The sequence below is a fragment of the Tupaia chinensis genome, unplaced genomic scaffold (genome assembly GCF_000334495.1).
Source record: "Tupaia chinensis unplaced genomic scaffold, TupChi_1.0 Scaffold000081_1, whole genome shotgun sequence".
In the NCBI taxonomy this organism is placed as follows: domain Eukaryota; kingdom Metazoa; phylum Chordata; class Mammalia; order Scandentia; family Tupaiidae; genus Tupaia; species Tupaia belangeri.
In genome coordinates this window covers 5309028-5334208 of record NW_006159542.1, presented here as the reverse complement: position 1 = coordinate 5334208, position 25181 = coordinate 5309028, and the positions used below count along the sequence as shown (strand labels likewise).

The window sequence follows — 25181 nt, the reverse complement described above, 5'->3', positions numbered from 1 at the left end:
GGAAGCTAGGGCCTCCGCCCGACTACGGCCTTGTGGCGCGTCAGCAGGTCTTTATCCCTGAGATACCCCATGGCCTCCTGGCACCAGCAGGTGCCTGCTAGGTGTGAGGGAGCCTGCTCTCCACCCTCGTTGGCCAGACTGCTGGGAAACCCGCGCTCTCGGCAAGGCTTTTTCCAGTGACCAAAGGAGGGAATCGGGGCCATGGAGGAGAGGCCAAATCCGTTTGTCTAAAGATAGGCCTGTGCCACGGCCAAAGTCAACACAGCAGAAAGTCACAACTCGTAGCTTTTAGGAAACATTCCCTCATCCATCTGGGCCAAACCCGGAGCGAGCTCTGGAAGAGTCTGGAGATCCCGCGGAGCCAGACTTTGGTCTCAGATGCAGAGACCTCATGGATGAGCAAGCCCGGGGACCAGGGAGTGATGGTTGGGGGCAGGGGCTTCGGCCAGGGTGGTCTGGGCTGATGACCCTGAGATGGACCCCAGCCCTGGATGCCGTTCATCCCAGCTGTCCAGACATGGGTCTCATGCTCAAGAAAGAGGGTCAGGAGGACTCAGCCAGCTTGCTCCACTCTGTTCCACGTGAACGCCAAGCAAACAACCAAGGCCTGGCCTACCTACGCCCACGAGCCCATGGATCAGAAACTCCCAGGGATTCTCCTGCTGGACCAGAGTTGCTGGAGGAATTGCCAAATGCACCCCTCATTAATTCTCATTCTCCATTCAAAACCCAGAACTCAGCATGGCTTTCATCCCCCTCCCTGGGAGTCTGACTCAGAACCTTCCCAGGGTGGTTAGGAAAGAGAAGGGCTCTGAGAGGGCCCTGTGGGTGGAGCATGTGGGGCGCTCCTGTGAGGAGACCAGGAGGCAGGGCACAGAGGGCCTTCCCGGACCACAGGCAGGAGACGGACAGTGAGGTCAGCTTTTCATCCCCGCTGTCCTTGAGAGCCGCTGGTCAGACAGGAAGAGCAGAGGCAGAAAGGAGGCTGCTCGGCTAGGAATTTCTGCTCTCTGCCTCATCTCTCTTTTGCTGTGTGACCTCAGGCCAGACCTTCCTGTCTCTGGGCCTTAGTTTCGCAAGGACAAGACCCAGTCCCAGCTATAGCTGGACAGAGAAAGGGGGCAGCACATACCTCGGGTCCAGGGGGACCAGGAAACCCAAGAGATCCTTTGTCTCCGACTTTGCCCTGTGGAAGAGAGATCGCAGTGGGAGGCAGGGGTAAGTGGGAGCTCAGCGTTGTCCCTTGGCTGTGAGCAGTTGGAAGGTTTGAGAGTATGTGGATGACATCGGCTCAGACAACAGAAGGAGCTGTTCAAACTCCGCCTCCTCCATGTCCTAGCCACAGGACCTGGGCACGTCACTTCACCATTCAGTCTCAGTTTTCCCATCCATAAAGTGGAAGCAACGATAATTCCCCAACGCTGTGGCTGTGGGCAGCCTTCAGAGAAGCAGCATCCACAGGGCTCCACTCAATAAATGTCCCACTGCTTCCAATGACCCTCTGGTGGTCTCCCGATCCCCATCAGAGCTCCGTCTGACCGAGGCCTATCTATGACGCTGGGTGAGTTACCACTCCTCGGGGCCTCAGTGTCCTCATCTGTCAAGTGGCCAAATCATCCTATCTTTTTTCTTTCTTTTTATTGATTAATATTTTTAATTTGCTATGGGGCACTTACACTTGTAGGAGAGAGGGAAAGTGAGAAATCTCCCCCGGGGCATGGCCACCCTAGAGTCCTTTCTTGTTCATTCTCCTCTCATGATTTGGGGCGTGCACAAACATTAATCCCGCATGTTTCTTAAACTGCTGGGTACCGGGTCTGAGACGTGAACTGCGGTCGACTACATGGGAGTCCAGTGACATAGCCATTACGCTAACTGCTGGTTCCCAAGAAATACTTCTTAAAGGAGATTTTTAAAGCACAGGTCACTAAGGATATAATATCCTTCGTGTTTTTTTCACAATGTCAAAATTAAGAACTTCCATCCAATGAAGAACACTGTAGGCAGGTTGAGAGAATGATAAAGGCTGGGAGAATATGTTTATAATGTTTAAAACTAGCAAGGGATTAATATCTGGAGTATTCTGCTACAACTTGCACGTTAATAGAAAAGGAAAAGTAAGCAAAAGTAGGTAAAGGATGCACCTTTTCTATTATATTTTATTCTTCCTCCATACTGACTTCACACTTTATGTTTTTATCTATCTAGCCCAGAAAATTATTGCATTTCCACTATCAGCCTATCTCACCTTTTCTATACTTAAAAAAATTCTCTTTTAACATTCTACATCAGCAAAACCTTCAAACGAAGCCAACCTGCTAGAGAAATTCAAGAACCCTGATTTGAAAACTTTAAAATGCCAAATCACAGTACATTATTGAGCAGAAAATCCTTGTGTTACATGATTCTTGATTATGGGCCATTAAAAATTTGAGTCAGGGAAGAAATTTTTTGTACTGCGATAGAACACAGATGTCTGAAAGGAACAATGCATAGATAAATCCAGGGAGAAGTGAGCCAGGATCTTCATCATAAACAAGTGACTTTCGGAAAGGGAAAAATGTAATGTCTACCGTGAACTAAATGTACTGATTGAGAATCATTAGATAAATGCCTAGAGATTAGCATGAACACCTAATAGCATGAGAGATATTCAAACCCGCCAGCCTTCTGACTCTTTCAGTCTCACTCTTTTCTCCTCTTTTCCACCTGTGACTCCTTCACACACTCGGTTTAAATCTTCTCTAGAACTTTGCTACTTAAAGAGCAGTGCACGGACCAGCAACTGCCACATCTTCCTATCAGAACGCAGACCCTGAGGCCCCACTGAGTCTGCTTCCGTAAGATCCCCAGAGACTCGTGCACACTGAAGTTTGAGATCCCCGAATATTCCTTTTGAAACTCTTTCTCTCCCGATAGTGTTCTGTAAAAATTTGCTTGCTTTTTTTTTTTTTTAGGTTTATGACTATAAGGTGCATGCACTCATCACCAGACAGAGAGATGAGAAAGCAGCCCCTAGGAAGGATGACCACACTGCAATCTCTTCTCCTCATCTCCTCAGGATTTGGGACACACATGCACACACGCCTGGCATGTTTCTTAAACTGCTGGGTCCAGGACTCAAACCACGTAGTCAGCCATGTGTGATCCAGCTGCTTTAACACCATAGGCTGGCCCCAAATTACTATTTCTGCCCTCCCCTGTTTACCCCTAACGGCTGCTGCAAGAGAAAATAGTCTTAGCTGTGAAAGCGCTCCCAGCCATGTGCCACGACCAGGAGGTTATGTGATTGGGGCATCGCAGGAAAAGGTACTTACCAGAGGCCCTGGCCTCCCCCGTGCACCTGGCAACCCCGGGAACCCCTGGCTCCCCTGGAAAAAAAAAAAAAACCAGAGCAGGCCAGGGTTAGTGAGGAAGAGACATGGCCAGGTGAACTGCTGCCTGGTCCTTCCTGCTGCCCGAGGTGGGAGCGCCCCCTTGAGGAGGGTGAGCTCCTCCCCTGCTCTCCCTGCTGCAGGCCTCAGCTTGGATCCGGGCCGCCTGGTGCCCTATAGGCTGCCTGAGGGATGCCAGGGTGAGAGAGTAGTGCCACCTACAATAAGAAGGGGGGGGCAGGGGGAAAGGGCTCCACGAGGCACCACAGTGCCCTCTATACCTGGGGAACTCCCAAAGGCCTGGGGCCTGGCAGGAGCTGAGAAGCTTGCAACCTGGGGACACCAGGTGAGTCAGGACAGGCCAGCGAGGAGGGAAGGAGGAGGAATAGGGGGTTCAGGCCAACATCCCGGGCCCGTTGCCTGGCTGAGAGAGGTCCAGAGGGGGCCACGTGGTTCCGGATATAGGCAGCGAGAAGCTGGTCATGGCAGGCCCCAGCAGGGTTCTCCTGGCCAAGGCCACCTGGGTTTGTCCCTTTGCTCAGAGGGAGGCCAGCTGCTCACTCCCTCAGTCACTCCAACTTGTCTGCGAAGCACGGGACCCTGAGCTGAGCTCTATCAGAGACCTCATCATCTGGAGGGGGCTGAACAAAAGTTCCCCAAAACCAGGGGGAGAAGACGATGCTGCAAGTGAGGGGCAGATGTACTGCTCAAGGCATTCATGGCCCCTGGGCAGGGAGATGCAGACCGGCTGGACGGAGGGTGTGTCCCACAGGCCGCTGCCTGTGTAGAGGCCAGAGGCTCAGGTGGCAGTTTGGGGGGGTTGGAGCCCAGGGCTGTGAGGGTGAGGAAGGAGAGTGTCAGAGGGACCCGCGGTTTGGGGTCCCAAGTCCCTAGTGGAGACTTCACTCTGAGGGCAGTAGGGAGCCATGGGTGGTGTGGGAGCACAGAGCAGAAGGCTCATCTACCCTCAGATGAGCAATTTGGTGGCTGTGAGGATGCTCAACTGCGAAGGAGGAGGCTGGAGGCCTGGAAGTCAGGAGGCCATTGTAAAGTCCAGGGCAGAGATGACTGAGGATGGAGAGATGGGATTGTCTGGAAGGAAGCCATGTCGCAGGCAGGTCCTGGCCCATGACAGTCCCCAGGAAGGAGGCCTGGACCAGAGAACATCGGGGCAGGGCAGGGCAGAAGTGGGAGAGAACCTGGTGGGTTACCTTGTCTCCTTGGAATCCGGCATCTCCTGACACACCTGGAACCCCTTGTTCACCCTGAGTATACACCAGAGAAGGTTACGATGGGGACTGTGCAGCCTCTGGAAGCCTCCCCCACATTCAGACCCTCTGGCAAGGTACAGCTTGGCCGCAGTGTGCCCCACGTCAGATTGGACCAGCAGCATCCTCGTGAGGAAGGTCGGGCCACCCAAGTGAGGAGAGCAGGCCCTGGCAGGGACAAGCTGGCCTACGTGCAGACCTGTGTGGGGCTGCTCACGTGGCTGGAAATGCCACGAACACAAACTGGCTGCCCACCGTCACCTGGCCTTGCCTGGAGAACTGACGCTTGCAGAGCAAACGCACGGCTCCTGGCTCTGTCCACCTCTTCATTCCGCACTGGCATCGTCGTGTGGGGTAAAGGCGGCCTGTACAATGGCCCCACACTGCCGTGGCTTCCGAGCGCTTGTGTCTGCCACTGGGGGTTTTCACTGCTAGGCTGAGAGCTGTCCTGTCCTGCCAGCCAGCACCCAGCTTAAGTCTACCTCTGATAATAGCTGTCACTCAGCTACAGCCTGAGCAGCTGGCTTGTTAAGACTATGTGGAAGGGGGGACCAGCAAGTGGCATCATGGTTACATCATTGGACTCCCACAAAGCCGACTGGAGTTTGAATCCCGGACCCAGTGGCTTAAAACTCATGCCAGGGCTATATGCATGTGAGCTCAAGATCCCAAAAGGAGAATAGAGGAGAAGGGACTGCAGCATGGCCATCCCCCACCCCGGGGGGGTGATTTCTCACTTTCTGTCTCTTTGTTTTTGTCTCTCCAGCAAGCACCACGCACCCTATAGCAAAAATCTCTTTTAAAAAAATAAATAAATAAATAAAAGAAAGACTGTTCAAGGGGGTACCAGATGGCACGGTAGTTAAGGTGCTGGACTCCCACATGGCCAATAATAGTTTGAGTCCGGGCCTGGCAGCTTGAAAATCACACAGGGCACATGTGCATGCGTGCCCAAAACCCCAGGAGTAGAATGGAGGAAGGACGGTGGCATGGGCATCACCCTGGGGGATGATTTTCACTTTCCCTCTCTCTGTCTCTCCTCCTGTGAGCACACTCGTCCTATGGCAAAAACCTTATTAAAAAAAAAAAAAAGAATGTGAAACAGAGCAAGCAGGTCCTGGGGTAGGTCTGGGGGTTCTTCTCTAAGAGCATGCATTGCATAGGCGTGGTGACGAGGAGTCCTGGGGCCAGAGGCCTCCTTGGCTCCCTCTCTGTCTTCAGCCACAGCCTGGTAAATAAGCCTCACAGACCAGACAGGGAGCTCTGGCCCCTTCGGGTTAGAGCCTCCTGGCAAAGTCCTTGCCCTTTCCAGCCCTCCACACTGGACGGTAACAACTCTGGCCCCAGAACTCAGGAAACACTCCCAGCCCTGAGAGCTGGAAGAAGACTGGGAAGAAAAACCCAGGAAGAACGGAGGATCTTAGAAAACGCAGGTTGTGCAGAGAAGGCCATGACCCAGCAGAAGAACCTCCTTGCTAGAACAAAGCTAGAATTAGAAAAAAAAAAAAAAATTAACATGCTTTGGTTTTTCCAATTTGGAAAATCCTACAACATCCTAGAGTTTTAGGAACCAAGAAACATTTTTTTTAAAAAATGTCCACAAGAAAAAAAAATGTCCACAGGCAAAAGTAAGGAGGAAAAAAAATAAATAAAACAGGAAAAAGAGAGTTGAACAGGCGCCTAGGACATGAGGACAATGGGTTTGGAGAGAGCTGCGCCTGGAGCAGGGGCCTCTGTCCCAGAATGCGCCTCCGGGCTGGGAGAGGAAGCCAAGTGGTTGTAAGCGGGACTGAAGCCAGGCCGGATCATGGAAAAACTGGGATTCCAGGCAGGAGGGAGCAGGGATCAAGGCTCTGTCATCCCAGAGGAGGGCCAAGGGGGCAGGTATGTGTGTGGCTACTCTGAACACAACACCAAGACCCCACCCCACCCGGGGATCAGAAAAGCTCTCTCTCTCTCCGTTTTACCCCAAAGACTTATTTGATTTTCCTGAAAACTAAGAGTATGAAAATAATTTCCTTCTCTTTTCTTTTTTCTTTTTTTTTCCTTTTTCCCCCAATGATTTTGCATCTGTCCATGTCCCAGGCAGGCAGCAGGCAGCAGGCAGCAGCACGCCAGCGGGTTCCATGTAACACATTTATTTCCATGTTCCTGAGCAACAGTGCGCTGGAGGCCGGCCCTGCCACGGGGCCTATAAAACGCTCCCGCCCTGCACTGATTTTCCCAGCTTCCTCTCTCCCTGTCCATGACTTCAGTGTTTCCAGAGTACTGAGGTCTCAAGCCTCAGGGCAAGCAGGTGGGTGTGGGGACCCCCTTCCCCCAACAGAAACCTCCTTTCCCTAGTGAGAGAGGCCCCTGGAAGAGGGTCGCCGCAGGCAGTGGGGAGCTCGAGTCAGGGAGGCGGGGGTGGTTGCCGATAGAGGCCTGGGTGTGACAGGAAGTGGTGGGAAGAGTGGCAGCAGGTAGGGGAAGGGCTGGGGTTAGCCTCGCATCAGCTGGCTTCCCGGGAGGGACATGTCCATGTTCACGCAGCAGTTTGAATTTTTTAAGAGTCCAAAAGCTTGGATTGGCTCCCCCAGTAAATCACTGAATTTCCTTTTTTCCCCATCTTCGGGCCTCAGTTTCCCCAGCTGTGAAGTGTAGACACTAGAGAAGGGGATATCCCAGAAGGCTCTGATCTTCTGAGCTCGATTCTGCTTAATGATTGAGGTCTCTGAGGTCAGGGATCTGGGTTCAAATCCTGCCCCTCTGCTTACCAACCATGTGGGCTCGGGCAAGCTTCTTATCTCATAGGGCTTGGAGGATTACAGAGTTAATCCGTGCCGAGCATTCAGCGCTAGCACGTGGCACCTGTTCCTATGACTCAGGTGTAGGAGGGGTCGGAGTCATCTAAAGACAGGTGCAGAACAAGCCTGACCACAAGCGGCCGAGCAGCTCTCCCCTCAGGTCTCTTGTGGATACTTGGAAAGCTGCCCTACAGTCCTCCCACACCTGGTTCCTGCTTTGCCAAAAGACCGAGGGGGGAAGGCAGGAAGTTAGCTACAGCGAGTGCTGGGCCCCCTATCTCTGTTGCCGAGATGCCGTGTGGCCTGGCCACTCGTCTCCAGCTCTGGGTTGGTGCAGGATGGCAGCGCGAATTCAGCAGCAGCGCTGCACAGAGCACACATGGCAGGGCGGCTTCCCTCCCACACGCGCCCTCCCAGCCCCTGGCCCCTGGCCCCTGGCCCCCAGCAGCTGCAGGAGAAGCAGGGTAGAGGCTGAGGCTGGTCTTGGGGTTTGCATTGCATTTGCAGCCCATGCGCTCTCTGGGGCTGGGCTCCCAGTCAAGCTGTGGCTAACATGGATTTCTTCTTCTTAAACCATCATCCCCACTCTCGAGCGCTCAGAGCCCAGATCTTCCCCGGCTGTCTTCCTGCACTCAGAAACCTGCCTGGACTCATCCCCCGACCCCTGCCTCCATAGCCCCCATGCTCTGTCCATCAAGTCTGTACACCCCCAAAACCACCTGCCTGAGCCCCACTCAGAGTGACCCGGAGGAAGCTGGGGAGCAGGAGTGTAGGGGTCAGAGAGAGGCGGGAAGGGTGCAGGGTGTGGACCTGACGAGCAATCAGCGGCAGCATCCAGGCAGGGGTGGCATGCAGAGAAACCACAGTGCAATAAGGGAGTATTCAGATCACCTTATCACCTTTCAGTCCGGGCTCCCCCACGCTGCCCGTCAGTCCCTGCAAGACAAAGGCCAGAGGCCAGCTGTGAGGACAGCACCAGGAGCAGGCTCCCACCCACTGATGGCCGTGCCGTGAGACCTCTACCCCCGTGTTCACATCTGTAAGAGGGGCAGACTCCCAGCTCACACGGGAGGGGTGTGGACTGGGTAGACTCCCAGCTCACTGGGGAGGGGTGTGGACTGAAGGAGCTAAAAGAAGGGCAGCTGACCGGTGAACCAGTTCTGGGGACAAACCCAGAGGAAGGAGGAGCTGAGGGGAGGGAGAGGCTGGCCAAAAGGGGCCGTCTCCGGAGCGTGCTCCTAGCGGGTTCAGCCTGTCCTCCTGCACACCCATTCCACTCAGGGATGGACGAGTTCCCTGGTCTGCCATATGCCCTTGGCGATGTCCCCACTGTACTGTCAGTGCCCTGGGGCCCGGAACCACATCGGGCTCACACTCAGCTCAAGAGCTGCTGTCCAACAAAGACGGCTGGCCTAAATGACATACAGATGGTGACCAGTTCCCCGGCCAGAGAGCTGAGCTCCAGACCAGCCCGGCTTCCGCCCCAGTACCCCTCGGGCCATCCTACTGTCCTCCCTGCCCCCAACATCATCTAAGGCCACCCTTCCTTCTGGGCTGAAATAGGTCAGGCGGTTCCCCAGCTGGCCCCAAGTTAGGAGGCCACTCTTATTTACCTTCATGCCCTTGGGTCCTGGGTAACCAATCGGACCCAATGCTCCCATGTCACCCTGGGAAGAGAAAGAGAAGAGGATGCATGAGAGGTAGCCCACAGCAGGCTGGCCTGGGGGTGGCCTCCGGGGTCCCTGGCTTGACTCCATGGATGGATGTTGGGATTAGGAATGTCGCTCTTCCTCTCTGCCTCAGCGCCGTGCCGGAGTAGCACGTAGCTCCTTGCCCACGTTCACCTGGCCATTGCTGCTCCTCCCATCACGTCTTTATTAGGTATTTCTACCTCACATTAGATCCCTGACAGCTTCACCCCTGGGCTATGGTGCTGCTCTGTGGCCTGTTAGAAAATGGACGTAGGACCAGCAGATGGCGTAATGGCTTTGTCGCTGGAGTCCCTTAGACTACCATGGTTCAAGTCCCGGACCTGGTGGCTTAAAACTCAAGCCCGGTGCATGTGGGTGTGTGTGTGTGTGTGCGCCCAAATTCCTGAGAGTGGAATGGAGAAGAGATGGCAGCATGGCTATCCCCCCAAGGGATGATTTCTGGCTTTCTGTCTCTGTCTCTCCAGTGAGTGCACCTGCACTACAGCAAAAATCACTCTAAAAAAAATTAAAAGGAAATGGAGGCACAGCAGGAGGCCAACAGTGGGCTGGTGAGCAAAGCTACTTCTTCATATTTCCAACCACTCCCAATCGTTCGCATTACCACAGCCTGAGCTCCGCCTCCTGTCCTATCAGCCTGGGTGCTAGATTCTCCTAGGAGCCCAAACCCTACTGTGACCTGCACATGCAAGGAACCTAGGTGAGCACGCTCATGAGCCACCCCCACCTGCACCCTTGTCTCTCCCAGTCCGTGGAAAAACTATCTTCCCGAAACTGGTGCTGAAAAGGTCGGGAGCGCTGAGCTAAGGGACTCAGGCTTTCCTCTGACTTCTATGGACTTCAGGCTGCTTCACTATAAAAGGGGACCATGATTCCTCCCCTCCAGAGCTGAGAATGAAACAGCAAGAGATGGGAGCAGGGAAAGGGGGAGGGGGAGGCACGTCTCTGCTTCCCAGAGGCTTGGCCATCTCTCTGGGAGGGCAGCTGGCCGTTGACCCCAGAGCCCTCCGAAGCAGTGATGGATCCTGTCGATGCTAAGATGGGCCAGCAGGGTTCCAGGCCCAGGTTAGAGGCCCCGCTTCAGATGAGCCTGGACTGTCGGAGGCGGGAACGGCAACATTCCTGGACCTGGAAAGCCAAGCTCCGTTCACAGCTGTTCTTCCATGAGGCTCAGCACGCCTGGCAGGGGCAGTGTCACATGGCGATCAGACCACTGGGTCTCACTCTTCTCTGCGACTCCCTGGTTGTGTGATCTGGGGGAGCTTAACCCCTCCGTGCCTCGATTTCCTCATGTAACAAGTGGGGGTTCACAACACTGTGTACCTCCTAGGCTTGTCTCGGGACTCACTGAGTTAACATGCATGAACACCAGGCAACATCTGGATGTGGTTTTGTCATCGCACTTAGGGGAGCTGGTGCATAGGGTCCAGGGACACACTGCTATACTCCTGTGGCACACAGGACAGCCTCCCCCGCAACAGAGAACTTAGCCCACAGTATCCACACCGCCAAGGTCAAACAACCCCATTCTGCTCTGGGAGCCCACAGTATCCACACCGCCAAGGTCAAACCCCATTCTGCTCTGGAAGGAAGTCACTGCCTCTCTTCCTAATAAGCCGGCCCTCTTTCTCAGACCTCACTTCTGCCCACACCATCCCTACCACCATCCACCAAGGTCACAACGTAAAGCCCATATCCAGAAAGAGCCCCTGAAAATACTCTCCTCTGCCTTCTGCCCATCCTTGGCGACTGATCTAAGTATCTCTCTACTGTGTGGCTACAATCAACGTGCTCGGCCCCTCTGGGCCTCAGTGTGCCCCCTTCCCGAGTCAGGCTCTGTGGTGGCCCCTGGCAGGTGCTGCAAGATCAGGGCACAGCGCTGAAGCTCTAGAGGAATGCAGCCTGCCCCAGAGAGCCAGGCTGGAGAATGGGGACTCAAGTTCCTGTTGAGGCTGCCTGGAGACGTCTCGGAGGGAGGCCAGGCAGAGAACGAAAGACCACATTCCTGCCTGACTCCTGCAGAAAGGGCCCAGGGTTCGGTGCAGTGGAGTGCCCTGAGGAGAGATGGACAGACAGCTCACAAACAGCAGCTTGACCTGGCAGAGGCCCTCAGCCCCCCACCCCCAGAATGACTGGAGCCTGGCCTTGGCCCTGCCATGCACTGAACTTAGGGGGCAAAAAACACTCTGGCAATCAGGATTCCCATGTGATTTGGTTAAGCAAAACCTCCCACCTGAGCCTTTACTAACTAATTCTGCTTTCAGTGGCCATTAAGTCATCTCTGCACTGACAAAGTAAGGCCTCAGTTTAAAGAGTGACAAGAACACAACTGACACTGGTTACAGGGAACTTCACATGCTTCGACTCAGTTATTCCTCATAACAGCCTTAAAGTTCTGTTCTAAGGCCAGATGGTGGCCTGGTGGTTAAAGTGGCTGGATACCACACAGCTTATCATGCAGTTCGAATCCTGGGCCTGGTGGCTCGAAAAACACAACAGGCACATGTGCATGTGTGCCCCAAATCCTGAAAGAATAGAGGAGAAGGGATTGCAGCATGACCACCCCCACCAGGGGTGATTGCTCACTTACCCTTTGTCTCCGGTGAGCATGTGCACCTTCTGGCAAAATGTGAATACACACACCAAAAAAGAAAGGAAGGATACTCTGTGCAACCCCAACTTTATATATGAGGAAACTGAGGCTCTGAGAAGGTAGAAGTGCAGGCCAGGCAGACTGGGATTCCCAGCAGGCAGTCCATCTCCAGAGCTTCTAGGTAATTCTGAAGTCATCTTTGGAAAGCATAGAGAGGATGGAGTGGGGACGCCGGATCGTTGGCCTGGCCAGAGTCAGAGGAAAAGCCAGTCCCCCAGAGCTGCGTTTCCACAGGCCCCTTGGCCAGGCTCCTCTCCCTCTCTTTTCCTGGATGAAGGGCCGAGGGGTGGCGCAAATAAACAGAGCAGGCTCTGCAAGAAGAGGCCGCTCCAGCTGGGCCGGGGCCATGGGCAGAGGCCCAGCCAGCAGCCCCAGGAACACGGGCTCATTCTTCCTCACTCCAGCCTGCAGGCAGCTGGTGTGTGGGGACCAAGTTCAATACAGGCTGGATGGTGGCCTGCGTGGGGCCGCAGGGAACCGCAACACAGCACCACAATGCCCGGGGCCCACTTGCTGCCTCTGCAGCCTCTCAGAAGGGTCTATGCATGCTAAGGGCCAGCAGGACCTAGCGAGGACATCCAACCTCAAGGGAGAAGGGACCCGTGGCAAAGACAACCTGTCTGCACGTGTGTGGCACACGAGGAAGGTGGCAGCTCACACAGGGCAGGTCTTGCCCATGTTGGTGAGACACCCCCACCCAAGACTGGGCTATCAACACATTTAGGACCGGAAGAGAAAATTCCAGCGACCTTGCTGGGAGCTTGCAAAGGACTCGTCTAGCAGAGCATCCGTCTGCTTTGCGCTAGACACCCTCAGGGGAACCTTGGCCAGAGACATAAAGAATGTCATATGCCCACAAGAAAGAACAATGAGTAAGGCTCTTCATTTGCATCCTGTTTCCACTTGTCTCTAAGCTCCCAGACACTGGGGAGCTACAGGCTTTGTCCTTCATCTCTCTGACTCCCAGCGAGAACACCATCAGCTGCATCTGCAACCATTTAAAGAGCCCTACTAAGTGCCAGATGCCTCACTAGCCACTTCGAGCCCTTGTCAACAGCAGCTAAATGGTATTTGTTTGTTTGTTTGTTTTTGGAGAGCTTTTTGCTATAGGGCGTGTGCACTCGCCAGACAGAGAGAGAGAGAGACAGAAAGTGAGAAATCACCCCCCAGGGGGGGATGGCCACGCCGCAATCCCTTCTCCTCCATTCTCCTCTCAGGATCTTGGGCACACACGCACACACGCCTGGCATGAGTTTTAAGCCCCCGGGGACAGGACTCGAACAACAGTCGACTACATGGGAGTCCAGTGACATAGCCATTACGCTAACTGCTGGTCCCACCAGCAGCTAAATGTTATTCTGGGTGCTGATCCCGCCAGGAAAGGGGCTGGAGGCTCAGGCACACACTAGCTGCTCACAGTAACCTTCCTGAGGGCAGTGCCATTGTCAGTTCCATGCCATTTGATTGACAGGAAAACTGAGGCTTGGACAGAAGTGAAACGCCCAAGGTTAAGCAATGAATAACAGGCAGAGGCAAGACCAGACCAGGGTCTGGCTGTCTGTCTGACCCTGCCACCCAGGCCTACAAGCCCTGGGCTGACTTCTCTAAAGGACCCAAGGACACTCTTCTTTCACCCTTACATGGCAAGGTGTAAAGACAGGCTCAAGATGCAGACAGAGGGGTGAGTTCTGCTCCCCTACAGGCTGGCAGATACCCTATGCAGTGTGCCAGGGAGCTGCTTCCAGTACCCCCACTTTCAGGATGGATGTCAAACCTTCCTGCCTCACTGCTCCTCCTTAGCTTAGACGTCCTGGGCCACTGACTCGCCCGCAGACTCTGGCAAAGCTCTTCCCCGTGTCTGGGGTGCTCTGTCCTCCGTTCTCCTTGTTAATGCCTGTGTATCCCTACTCCCGGCACGAATACCACGTCCCAGACCTGAGAGCATGGCGCGTACTGGCCATCAGGCCCAGAGCCCCATGGCTTTGGCTCAGGGTCCTTTCCCTGCTGCATGCCATTTATGTGTGGGCTGGGGGGCCACCACCTGCCCTGCCACCAGATCAACGACAGGCACCAGCCTAGGGACCTCACCTTTGTGACCCCGACGAGGACACAGTCCCAAGGACCGTGAGTTGGAACACGTGAAATTCCTCGTAACCAGTGTCACTTGTATTCTTGTCACTTGTTAAACGAGGCCTTACTTTGTCAGTGCAGAGGTGACTTGATGGGAATGGAAACCACACCTCAAAAGTCAGTTAATGGGGAACCAGCAGTTAGCGTAATGGCTATGTTGCTGGACTCCCACGTAGTCGACCGCGGTTCGTGTCCCGGACCCGGTGGCTTAAAACTCACGCCGGGCACGTGTGCGTGCGTGCCCAAGATCCCGAGAGGAGAATGGAGGAGAAGGGATTGCAGCGTGACCATCCCCCCTGGGGGGTGATTTCTCGCTTTCTGTCTCTATGTCTCTGTCTGTCTGGTGAGCACACGTGCCCTACAGTAAAAATCTCTCTCAAAAAAAAAAAAGTCAGTTAATGAACAGTGAGAAGGAAACCCACCGGCTCATGTACAAACCCTTCAGGGAGCTGCCTCTGAAGGCAACCAGCAGAAACCCCAACAGAGGGTCAGCAAGTTCGGAAGGAGACGGAGGACGGTGGCCAGCCTTGACTCCATGCAATCTTTGTAAGCATCTCTCTCATGCCAGAACGGTCCCTGGCAATGCTCCGTCTGTGCCATCAGACACCTGCTGCCTCGGAAGGCTTGCAGAGCCTCAGCGTGGAGCAGCGGTCACGGGCATGAGCGGCAGAGACAGGCACCGATCAGGTGACCAGCTGCATGATCGTGGCCAGGTGCATTATGTCCCCTGAGCCTCGGTTTTATGAAAGGGGATCCCCCTCAGAGGGCCGTTGTGATAGTAAGACATTGAGCAAAGGGTTCGGCACATGAGGTTTGGCGGCTGACCTCACTTTGTAGACGAGGAAATACACCATGGTGGGGACAGAATGCACTATGGTGGACTACTGGCTGGGTTTCTGGCCAGGTCACGTGTTCTTTGGGGCTCATTAAACAGAGGAGCCCAAATTCCCTCTGTCACTCTGAATAAAAAAAGACAGAAATCGTCTTTGTTAAGCAGATTCTGGAATCAGGCACAGTTTTCTTGAGGGCCAGCCAAAGGGTTTCGATTGCTCAAAGGGGGCTGCTTGAAGCACTCTAACCTCCAAGGCTGCAGGGAGCCACCACAGCTTGTTGGGATGGGGGACACGCAGCCCTGGGTTACAGACCAACACATCCGCTCCCCGGCTGGTGACCTCGGGCATCGCAAGGCTTCCACGGCCCGTCAAGTGCACCGGGAGCAGACAGACGTTCAATAAATGTTAGTCTGTCCTCTCCCGCCCTTCCTCTGACTGCAAGGACCCGGAGGGACGGGGAAGCTTCTGCGAAGCCTGCATGCAAATTGCTTCAGTGGACTAGACAGAAGGCATTGAATACATTTGAATCTCCATTAAAGTGGTCATCAATACGTGGAATTCCCATTTGCTCAGCTAAAAACCCACATCCTCTGGAAAACCATAGGTGACTCATGATCCCTTTTCCTCTTTAACTCTCGGCTAGAAAATTCTTTCCTATTTCAACTCTGTGTGTGTGTGCGTGCATGGGGTGGGGTGGGGGAAGGGAGTGCAAAATTTGCCCCAAGCACAGAAGTTGTTGTTTCCCCAAATCCAGGATGGGAGGAGGCACTTGTGCAGGGAACAGTGGTACCCGATAGGTTCAGACCCAGCCCCCAAACCCCAGGCACAAGGAAAAAGAGAACTTTACTTTGAAAGCAAAGAGAATCCAAAAATGGGGGAAATGAGGCTGAAAGGGCCTGTGTGTGACCTTGATCAAAGGCCTCAGTTTCCCCATCTACTAAATAGGAGTCTCCTAAGAGACTCCTACTGCCAGACTGGAGACATGAAAAAAAACCAGGATGCCCAGTTAAATTCGAATGTCGGATAAACAACGAGTAGTGTGTTCACATAAATGTGTTCTAAATATGAAATCTGACATTCAGCTTTAGCTGGGCGGCTTATGTTTTATCTGGCAACCCTCACTGTGAAGAGCGGAGGAGAGCCGAGGTGGAGGAACTGGGTAAAGAACCAGGAGGGCAGAGACCGTGTGGCAAAGTCTTGGTCTCCAAATCTGCATTTATCCAGCCAAGCACTATCCTTGCCCCTCGAGAGACACTGGGACAGTGTCCCTAGTGGACACTGGGACAATGACAAATAGGAACATATGCCAAGATGACAGCCAGGATATGTAAACATCCCTTTGGAAAAGCTTTGGGGACTGGGATGGTTCATCCTGAAGAAGGATTCGTAGGAAAAACAGACGACAATCTGTAGCCTTTGAACCGCCTCTGCCAGGGACAGTGAGGACGTCTTGGGCTCGATAGAAAGGAAAACACTGAACAACGACAGCTCTGTTAAAAGGGACTGGGCTCCCAGAGAGGGAGGGAGTTTCTTAACACCAGAGGTGTTCAAGTTGGAATTTAACGACCATATGACCAAGATGCTCCAGAAGGGAGTCCTGCTGGACTCAGAAAAGGTTGGACTAGAAGACTTCTAGAGAGTTCTCTAACTCTCATGGCAGACATTGTGTTTTCCAAAGCATCTAGGTCAGTGTCTTGTGCCAAAAAAAGGTGCCTGGCAAAGTTCTGTTGAATGGACATCAGGGATGACAAGCGTGTGACTCACTCATTGACACTGCTTCATCTCCCACCAAGGCAGACATCACTAAACAATTGCAGCACCTTCTCCCACTGAGCTCCAATGCGACTTTGAAATCTTTCTCAATTCAGCAATGCAGACATCAGCTGCCAGGCATAACTATTTGTGTGTGTAATACAACAACAATAGCCATTACTGTAACAGATTCTTCTTAAGCATTACTAGGTACTGGACATTTCATATGTGTAAGTTTATTTAATCCCATAAACAATCCACCAAAATAAGAAGGGACCAGCAGTTAGTGTAATGGTTATGTCGCTGGACTCCCATGTAGTCGACCGCGGTTCGAGTCCCGAACCTGGTGGCTTAAACTCATGCCAGGCACGTGTGCGTGAGTGCCCAAGATCCCGAGAGGCGGAAGGAGGAGGAGGGCTTGCGGCGTGACCATCCTCCCTGGGGGGGTGATTTCTCACTTTCTGTCTCTCTGTCTCTCTCTGTCTTTCTGGCGAATGCATGTGCCCTTTAGCAAAAAGCTCTAAAAAAAAAAAAAATCCACCAAAATAGGTACTAATATTATCCCCATTTTATAGGTGAAGAAATTGAGGCACAAGGAGGTTAAGAAATTTGCTCAGGGTTGTAATTCAATGCAGTCCTGAGCAAATTTAGTTACGTCCTCGTAGAGCCAGGCTGTAACCCCAGGAGTCTCTAGTAGGACAGCCCTCATCACCGGCCCCTGGGTCCCAGCCCCTGAAGGGCCCTGTTTTTGGCTAACTGAGTCACTCTTCAAGGCCTCGCCAGCCCGGATGGAGTCAGAGGTCAGACTGCCTCCTACCCACACATGTACAGGCCTCTCTCAGACCTGGGCATTTCAGGTCATAGCAGTAATTAATGTGATAATATTTCCCACGAACTGAGCACTCACTGAGAGGCAGATCCTATGTCAGGGATGGCATGCCACGCCTCACAACCACTCACTCCAAAAGGATTCCACTGTCATCCCCATCTACAGATAAGGCGACTGACGTCCAGAGACTTTAAGCAACTTGGGCCAGGTCACACAGCCAGGATATGGCAGAGGTGTGACTTGAATCCAGGAAATCTGGCTCCCAAGTCAGTGCTTTGAAGAAAAGGGCGAAGACGATTGCCCAAAGCAGTCCAGGGCCGCAGCTGCTGTGCCTGCTGGACCTGAAGCGTCTCGTCTGTCACACAGGCATGCCACCAGCCGCCCAACTGTCCTGGCAGGGCAGTGAACGGCAGCAGGCGTGAAAGTATGTTGGCGGTCTCAGGCTCCGCGCTTTCATCCCCATTCAACCAATGAGGAAACAGGCTCTGAGAAGGCAGTGACCCACCTGAGGCCCTGCAGTAGGGCTTTCCTCTCAGTCCCCTCCTGCCCAGGGTGGTCTGCCCTGCCCCCCCAGCCACTCCTGGGGTTTATAAAAAAGGTTGCCTGGGCAACCTCTTCTCTAGGGCCTGCCTCTTGCTTCCCACACTTCTCCCCCACCTCCCCACCCCACCTCCTGGCATCCGTGTACTTACGATGAGGCCCGGGACTCCTGGGGGACCTGGCAGGCCCAGTTCTCCCTGCAAACAGAAGACCGAGGTGGTTACTCGCCGTGTCTCCCTTCGGGGCCCCTCCCTCCATGCCATCCTCCACGTGGGCCTGACAGGATCTTTTGGAACTGGCCATTCCTTCCTCCTGATCAGGAGCTCCAGTGACTCTCCTGAGCCTGAGTGTGGCCTGGAGTGTGGACAAGACCCTTCCCCCTCTGCCATGGGCGTTCCGCATCTGTAAAATGGGGAGGTTGGACTTGGAAATCCAGTAGATTCCAATTCTGAGTATGCGCGAATGGGCAGAATCTTGGTGCTGATGAAATGCCCAGGGCGCCAGGCATTTCACTCTCACTTTCCAGAGGGGGAAACTGAGGCTTGAGAGGCTATTTTCCCAAGGTCAGGAGCAAGGAAATAACAGCTCCAAGCTGAGAGCCACCAGGCCAGCCTCCCTCACTTCCTCCATCTGGGAGGTGGGGGGCCCTGGAGACCCCTCCTCAGTCCTCCATGCTCTCAGGGTCCCTCCTTCCAGGGCCCTCGAGACTCTGGAAAGAGTCCTTGCTGGGGCGTCAGGAGACGGGGCTGTGTGTGATGTGCCCTCGAAGCCTCGGCTGTCTCATCTCTAAGAATGGATCTTCCATTGCTCGCACCAGAAAGGACAGGTGGAAGGGTGAGAGCCAAGTGCAACAGGGGAAGAGGAGAATAAGGATGGGGCGCTAGGAACTGTGGTTAGCAGTGAGAGTCGCTCACACCCCGGGGTGGTCTCCTTCCCTCGCGCAATACTGAGCCTGCCCGGATGGAGGGTCATCACTGTACACCAAGTCCTTGGCTTTAAAATGAGGACACCGGGACCAGCATATGGTGTAATGGCTATGTCATCGGATTCCCATGGTAGTCGACCATGATTGAAGTCCTGGACCTGGCAGCTTAAACTCATGCTGGGTGCGTGTTAGTGTGTGCCCAAAATCCCGAGAGGAGAATGGAGAAGGGATTGCTGCGTGGCCATCCCCCTGGGGGTGATTTCTCACTTTCTCTCTCTCTGTCTCTGCCTCTGTAGTAAGCAAAAGTGCCCTATGACAAAAGTCTCTCTAAAAAAAATAATTAAATAAATAAAATGAGGACACCAAGGCTCAGAGAAGGGAAGTGAGTTGCCCAAGGTCACTGAGCACTGTGCTGGCAGAGCTAAGACGGGACCTCAGGTCCTCAGCCTGCTCCTCTGGGCCGTGAGATAACAACATCCCTGCCCCTCCCTGCGGAACTTCCTAGAATGATACCGCATAACCCAGTAAGTGATACATATTGATGGAAAGGCTTGGATCTCCACCTACAATGTCCCCACATCTCTTTACTCACCCAGTTCCAATGTCACCATCCCAGGAGTCTCCCCTGCTCCTCGCCCCCTTCTCAGTGGCACCTGGGCTTCTGCTCCCACTTATCTCCCTGTATCTCGTGTGAAGGGGAAGGGGGACAGCAGTGACCTCCTCCAGGGCAGGGACCATGTGTGATTACCTAGTGTTTTATTGTGGTGGGTGGAACAGCTCCCTGCCCTCGGGGTACTCTCTTGGCAGCACCCTGAGATGGGCATTCTGTATTTATTTACTTAGTTATCTCTGCCAGAGGGCATGTGTGCTCACTGAAGAGAGACAGAGAAAGAGGAGGTGACAGAGTACTCCCATGGGGAATGGTCACACAGCATCCCTTCTCCTCTGTCTCCCTCCTGTTGAGATTTTGGGCATGCACGCACATACGTACAGTGTATGTTTCAAGCCACCGGGTCCGGGACTCAAACCACGCAGTCAGCTATGTAAGATCCAGCTGCTTTAACCATCACACCGCTGGCTGGTGTGAGACTGGCATTCTGCTTCCTTGATTTACAGCTGAGGAAACTGAGATGCAGAGAGGGGAACTGGGTTGTCTAAGCTCACACCTGGCGGGTGGTCAGCAGGATTCAAGCCTAGGTCTGTCTGGCTCTGAGGTCAAGATGTACCCTGGCAGGGTCGGTTCTCAGAACACATACTGAGCACAAGATCACATAATCAGGTGCTGATCACAGGTCCAGCGGCCACCTCTGCTACTCAGGCAGGAAACCCTAACCTCCTCCCAGGAGAGGGAGACCAGGACAGGGGTCTGAATGTGACCAGACAAAAGCCTGAACACGGTCTGCACTTACAGAATGAGGCCTGAGACAGAAAGAGAAAGGCAGCCCCAGCTCAGGGCAGGCTGACCTGGCTCCTCAATGGGACAGAGCCCAGGGCCCTGGTTATTTACAAACTCGATAAACACAGCCGGGGCAGAGATTCCTCTGGATCGCAGCTCTTCTCTGCAAACCAGGCCTGCAACCGCTGGCTTTTCCGGACCTCTGCGGCCATAAACATCCCTGCTGTTCTGTGACATGGCGGCAGCTGGGCCCTCTCTAGTGGGGGCGGACGGACCTTAAACTTCCCTACATCCTGGGGACTGGGTGCAATGAGGCTCCAGACCCAGGGGTTCAGTGAGCTAGGGATTCCCCTGGGGAGGCTGTCACGGAGTATCAGAGAAAACAGGAGCCTAGAGAGGCCATGTCATTTGTCCAAGGACACCCTGCTAGCAGGTCACAGGTCTGGGATGTGATCCCAGGTCTGTCTGACCCCAAAGCTTGAGCTCCTAAAAGCCACTATGCTCTCGCTCTAAATATCTTTCCTCTTCTCGAAGCCTTGAAGTACTTACGGGGCTTCCATCCAGTCCTGGGGGGCCTCTCTCCCCAAAGTCTCCAGGAAACCCCTGAGGGCACGAGAGAGAAGAGACATGGCGAGGTCAGTGTTTGCACCTGCAGGATAGCATTCATCAGGCCCTGGGGGCACACAGAACCATGCCCAAGCAGTCTAACTCCCTGGTTCTGGGCAGGCAGAGGGGTTAGGAGTCACCCCTTCCATCAACAAATATGCCTGCCCCCCACCACCACCACCCCCAAAAAAAACAACTTCTCAGAGACAGGCTACTGTGAAAGGCAGGAAAAGGTCCTCAGGTCCCCAGCATGCAAACGCCACCCCCTCATCTGGGACTTGGTCCCTATGGGGTAGGAAGGATGTGAACTGGGGGTCAGGATGTGAATGGGGTCTGGGCCTGGACTGGTCACTGAGAGTTTTAAGAGCATCATTTTCCCCTGCGGACGCTGGTTTTCCCATTGGTCAAAGGGGAAGGCCTGTGTAGCGTTTTCCAGCTCAGACCTCTGATGGTGACATGCTCTTCGAAAGCCATCGTGTGGTATCACGACCCTCCATTTTATGAATAACTCAGTGAGGCTGTGAGAGGGCAACCGGCAAGGGCACGCAAGGTCGCCCAAGGTCACAGCGCTAGGGAACAGCAGCCCCACCTCCACAGGTGAGTTCTAGCAGCCCCAAGAGCTGAGCCACCGGGCCCAAGCAGGTCTGGTCCCCTTGCCCCCTGCCTGACCCCACTCTGGAGGCCACCACAGGCTCCCTGGGGAGACAGACAGCTGGAAAAACATCAGCCATGGGGCCGGGGCAGGGCTCCATTCCTACTTCAAAAGAAAGCTCGAGTTGGGGGAAACCTGTCCTCCTCCCTTTCTTGAATTCAAATCATTGTTTTTCCAGAGAAATTTAATAAAAAACAAAGCACGTGTTTCCTTGACCAGAGAATGTCTGAGCTGTTCAAACAGTGAAGATTCCTCACGGCAGATAATCATGTTTTTGGCTTCTAATCCTCCTTGGGAATCCAGTGAGTAGTTAAAACCCAAAAGACCAAACCTTAAAACAAAACTCAAAAAGCAAGGACGAAGACGCAAAGAAACCTCGAGATCTGTTCGCCTCCAGGCCTTCAGCTTGGTCTTGCTCGCAACCCCTCTCCCTCCAAAGCCCTCCTCTGTCAGGAAGCCCTCTTGGATCAGAAAGGCGGAGCTGACATTCACAGAGGAGGAGTGGCTCAATCCAATACCAAAAGGAGGACATGAGGACCCAGGACACTCCCATCACGATGCTCGCCTTGCACGGAAAACTTCACTTGAGCTTGACATTCACCCTTAAGGAAAAGGTTCCCGGCCACATTTAACACACAGGGAAACCGAGGCTCAGCGAGGAAACGTCACTTGGCCAAGGTCATAAAGTGAGTATATGGCAGAGCTGAGCCTGGGTCCCACCCCTCTGGACTCTGTCGCGTTGCTACGAGCTGTGCGGAAGGTGCTGGAACGTGTGTCCAGCCTCTTGCAGAGGGCATCAGAGGGGCGTGTGTGCGCGCGTACGTGTGTGCATTCATATATGCACGTACACAGGCCCATCTCCAGGTCACACTTGGGGTCTCCCCTGTGCATTCAGCCTCACCCCAACTCAACTCCTCTTAGTCATTCTGTCAGGGAGAACCCTCTCACCTCCTGGGACAGCAGACCTCAGCCAGGTGGGCTGTGGTCAAGGGCACCTTCTAAAAGCTTTGCTTCTATCACCCCTGGCCCATGGAAGTTGGGGTACAGGGGCTGGCAGAAGAGGAGGGGACAAGTGGCAGACTGGCCCAGTGGGCGTCTGGCCAACTCCACAGGCAGGTCTGGTCCCCTTGAGGGACAGGACCTGAATGTCCCTGCTTGTCCAGAGTCAAGCTTAGCCCTGGCTCTCCTCCAGCTGCCTGTGTCCTCGGGCAGGCCTTCATTCCACACCCACTCTGTCCTGCTCAGGTTGGGCTGGCAGGGGGTAGTCTCTAAGGACCCTTTCAGCTTGGCCCAGCTCCTAGACAAGGCCTGGAAGGAAGGTGATTCTTCTGCTAAGCACAGGCATGTCACCTACTGTGGGGCAGATGGAGACGCTGACAGCACCCCCAACCTCAGATTCCCGTCCTGGCTGCGATGCCTGACATACTCACACCGGGCAGGTCCCAGACCCACGGGTCGCATTCTAAGGCTGCTCCAGCTGGCTCAAGGACTCAGCTCTGACTCAGGTGCCAGGCCAGCTTCCTCTGTGCTAGTCCTGGTCCCCAGCCTTGGACATCCCTGAGTCTCAGTTGTCTGGCTGGGCCCTGACAAATACAGTGAGGATGAGCAGAGACGTCGCACGACTGAGCCCTCACTGGCACATGGCAAGCAGCGGCACCACAAGGGCACGTCTCCAAGGTGCAGGCGAGGGAGAGGCTGTCACAAAACTGGGGGACAAAATCTCAAAGGGAATCACTTCTACAGACAAAAAGGAGCCCGAGAACAGCCAGTGGGCAACGATGGCAGGACAGCAGGGCAACGGAACAGCAAACGCCCATGGTGGGACCTCTCAAGGGTCCCTGAGACAGGTCCTATGATTGGCCCCCTTTTTGACATGAAGAAAGAGCAGAGATGAAGATGCAGAGAGGGCAGGAGACTTGGGCAAAGTCACACAGCTGTGGGATAGCAGAGCTGGGATTTGAGTCCAGGCCACCTGACTCCAGAGCCTATTCTCTGTCCTCCGACTGGACGTGGGGTATAGGTCCGAGCAAACCTGCTCACCCCCAAGCCAATGCACAGAAAGACAGCATCACTGATGCCAGGGACTGGCTCTGCTGGGGCATGCGGGGTGACCCCAGGTGCCCATCCCGTCCGCATCCAGTCTCTTTTCCTGCAGAGGTGACCTAGAGGAAACTAGGCTTTGCAGTTAAGAGCACAATGGTTGGGGAAAAGCTGGGGTTTTCAAAGTGCTGGGGATGTCTTTGACCCCCAGCACCTCATGGCACCAATGGGGAGGCAGTGGCCCAGGACTCACCCAAGGCCCTTCACTCACCTGCTTGCCTCATCCCTCCACCACTTCCAGCCTCAGCCCTGAGCCCCTAACACTGGGCCCCTGGTTCTCAGCAGCAGCCGCCATGCAAGACACGTGGCCGCCACCTCTCCCAGTCTGTTTCCCCTGTCTGGCTACCACATGGCTACACGCCCAGCCAGCCCATAGCAGGGACCCTCCTCCGCAGGCCCAGGCTCCTGGCTGCAGCAGACTGGCCCCAGGTCCAAGGAATGAGCTCGGCACCCTGCCAGGGTCCTGGTCACGTGGTTTCTCCACTTCCCCAGGTCGGGCCCCTCTGGGGAACTGAACGCCTTGTACTCAGAGCGAAACAAGGCCCAGGAGGAGAGACCACAAGGCTAGGGACAAGACCCCATGTTCTCTCTTGACCACAGAAACTCAGAGGAGCAGCAATGACAGGGACAGCCTTGTCACCACGTCCATGGAAGGCTGCGGGGCTGTGGAGACCTCCGAAGGCATCTCATCCACTCCCCCGTCTCCAGGCAGGGTTACCCCTACTGCCTGCTCCAGAGGGTGGGCTACAGAACACTCAGAACAAGACGTTCTGCCAAGGCCGCTCACGCTCAGCTCCTGGAGGGTGAGGTGCTCATAACCAGCCACTAGCAAGCTCCAATGTGCCACCACTCCACTACAGGGTCTGCCAGCAGGGGCAATGTCCAGGAATGCTCCAGGAGGAAGTGCAGGACTCTAGGGACCTCTTGAGAGCAAGCATAGTCTGCAAAGTCTGCAGGTCCCGCACAAGTTTAATATGCATTCTTCTTCCTGCACGTGAAACAGCTGTATTCCCTTCTAGAAGGTGAGTGTACCCCAAGTTTGCTCATGCAGACAGACCCCTCGTATTGAGGTCCTCTCACACCCTTTTATCATGATGCCGACCATGTTTTCACTCTGTCTCTTGGAATCCACTAGAAAACCCATCTAAGAAAAGGCGTCATGTGTCAGGCATGATTTCTGTGCTCGTAACAGGATCCCTGTGGGGAACAAGGAGGGCGGAGGTGACCAGAGTTTTCACCAGGATTCCAGGGGCACCGACACCCCAGGGCATTTCAGGGACACTAGAGACCTACCTCCAGCTCATGGCATCACCACAGCTGGGTGGCCTCCACTTCCCCACTCGGAAATGTGAATTGTCCATCACTTGGTTCCCATGGTCAGAGAACTGGGAAGAGCCCTGAGTTTGAGGCCAAACGCACCCCACTAGAAGCCTGGTCCTGCCCCAGACAGCTGTGTGGCCTCGAGCAAGTCCCAGTCCTCCCTGAGCCCCACACAGAGGTAGTGGGGCCCAGGCCTGGTCCCACTCTCAGCTCGAGATTCCCCTCCTGACTCACCACGTAAGTCCAGCCTTGGCAGGCTGGCTGGGGCCATGAGAAGCTGTGAGTGACGGCCAGCCTGGCCTGCTCCC

At 54.4% G+C, this 25181-nt stretch overlaps 1 protein-coding gene across 1 annotated transcript in view; it reads right to left on the bottom strand.

Annotated features, from left to right (window-relative positions):
* Positions 1-25181, bottom strand: part of COL27A1 (collagen type XXVII alpha 1 chain) — a 191819-nt gene that overhangs the window by 82778 nt on the left and 83860 nt on the right. The window contains exons 18-25 of the mRNA XM_027769364.1: positions 24194-24280; positions 20745-20813; positions 18027-18071; positions 9042-9095; positions 8320-8364; positions 4586-4639; positions 3318-3371; positions 1133-1186 (exon numbers count right to left, since the gene is read on the bottom strand). Of these exons, the coding sequence (XP_027625165.1) occupies positions 1133-1186; positions 3318-3371; positions 4586-4639; positions 8320-8364; positions 9042-9095; positions 18027-18071; positions 20745-20813; positions 24194-24280 (462 nt within the window). The remainder of the gene's footprint in view (positions 1-1132; positions 1187-3317; positions 3372-4585; positions 4640-8319; positions 8365-9041; positions 9096-18026; positions 18072-20744; positions 20814-24193; positions 24281-25181) is intronic.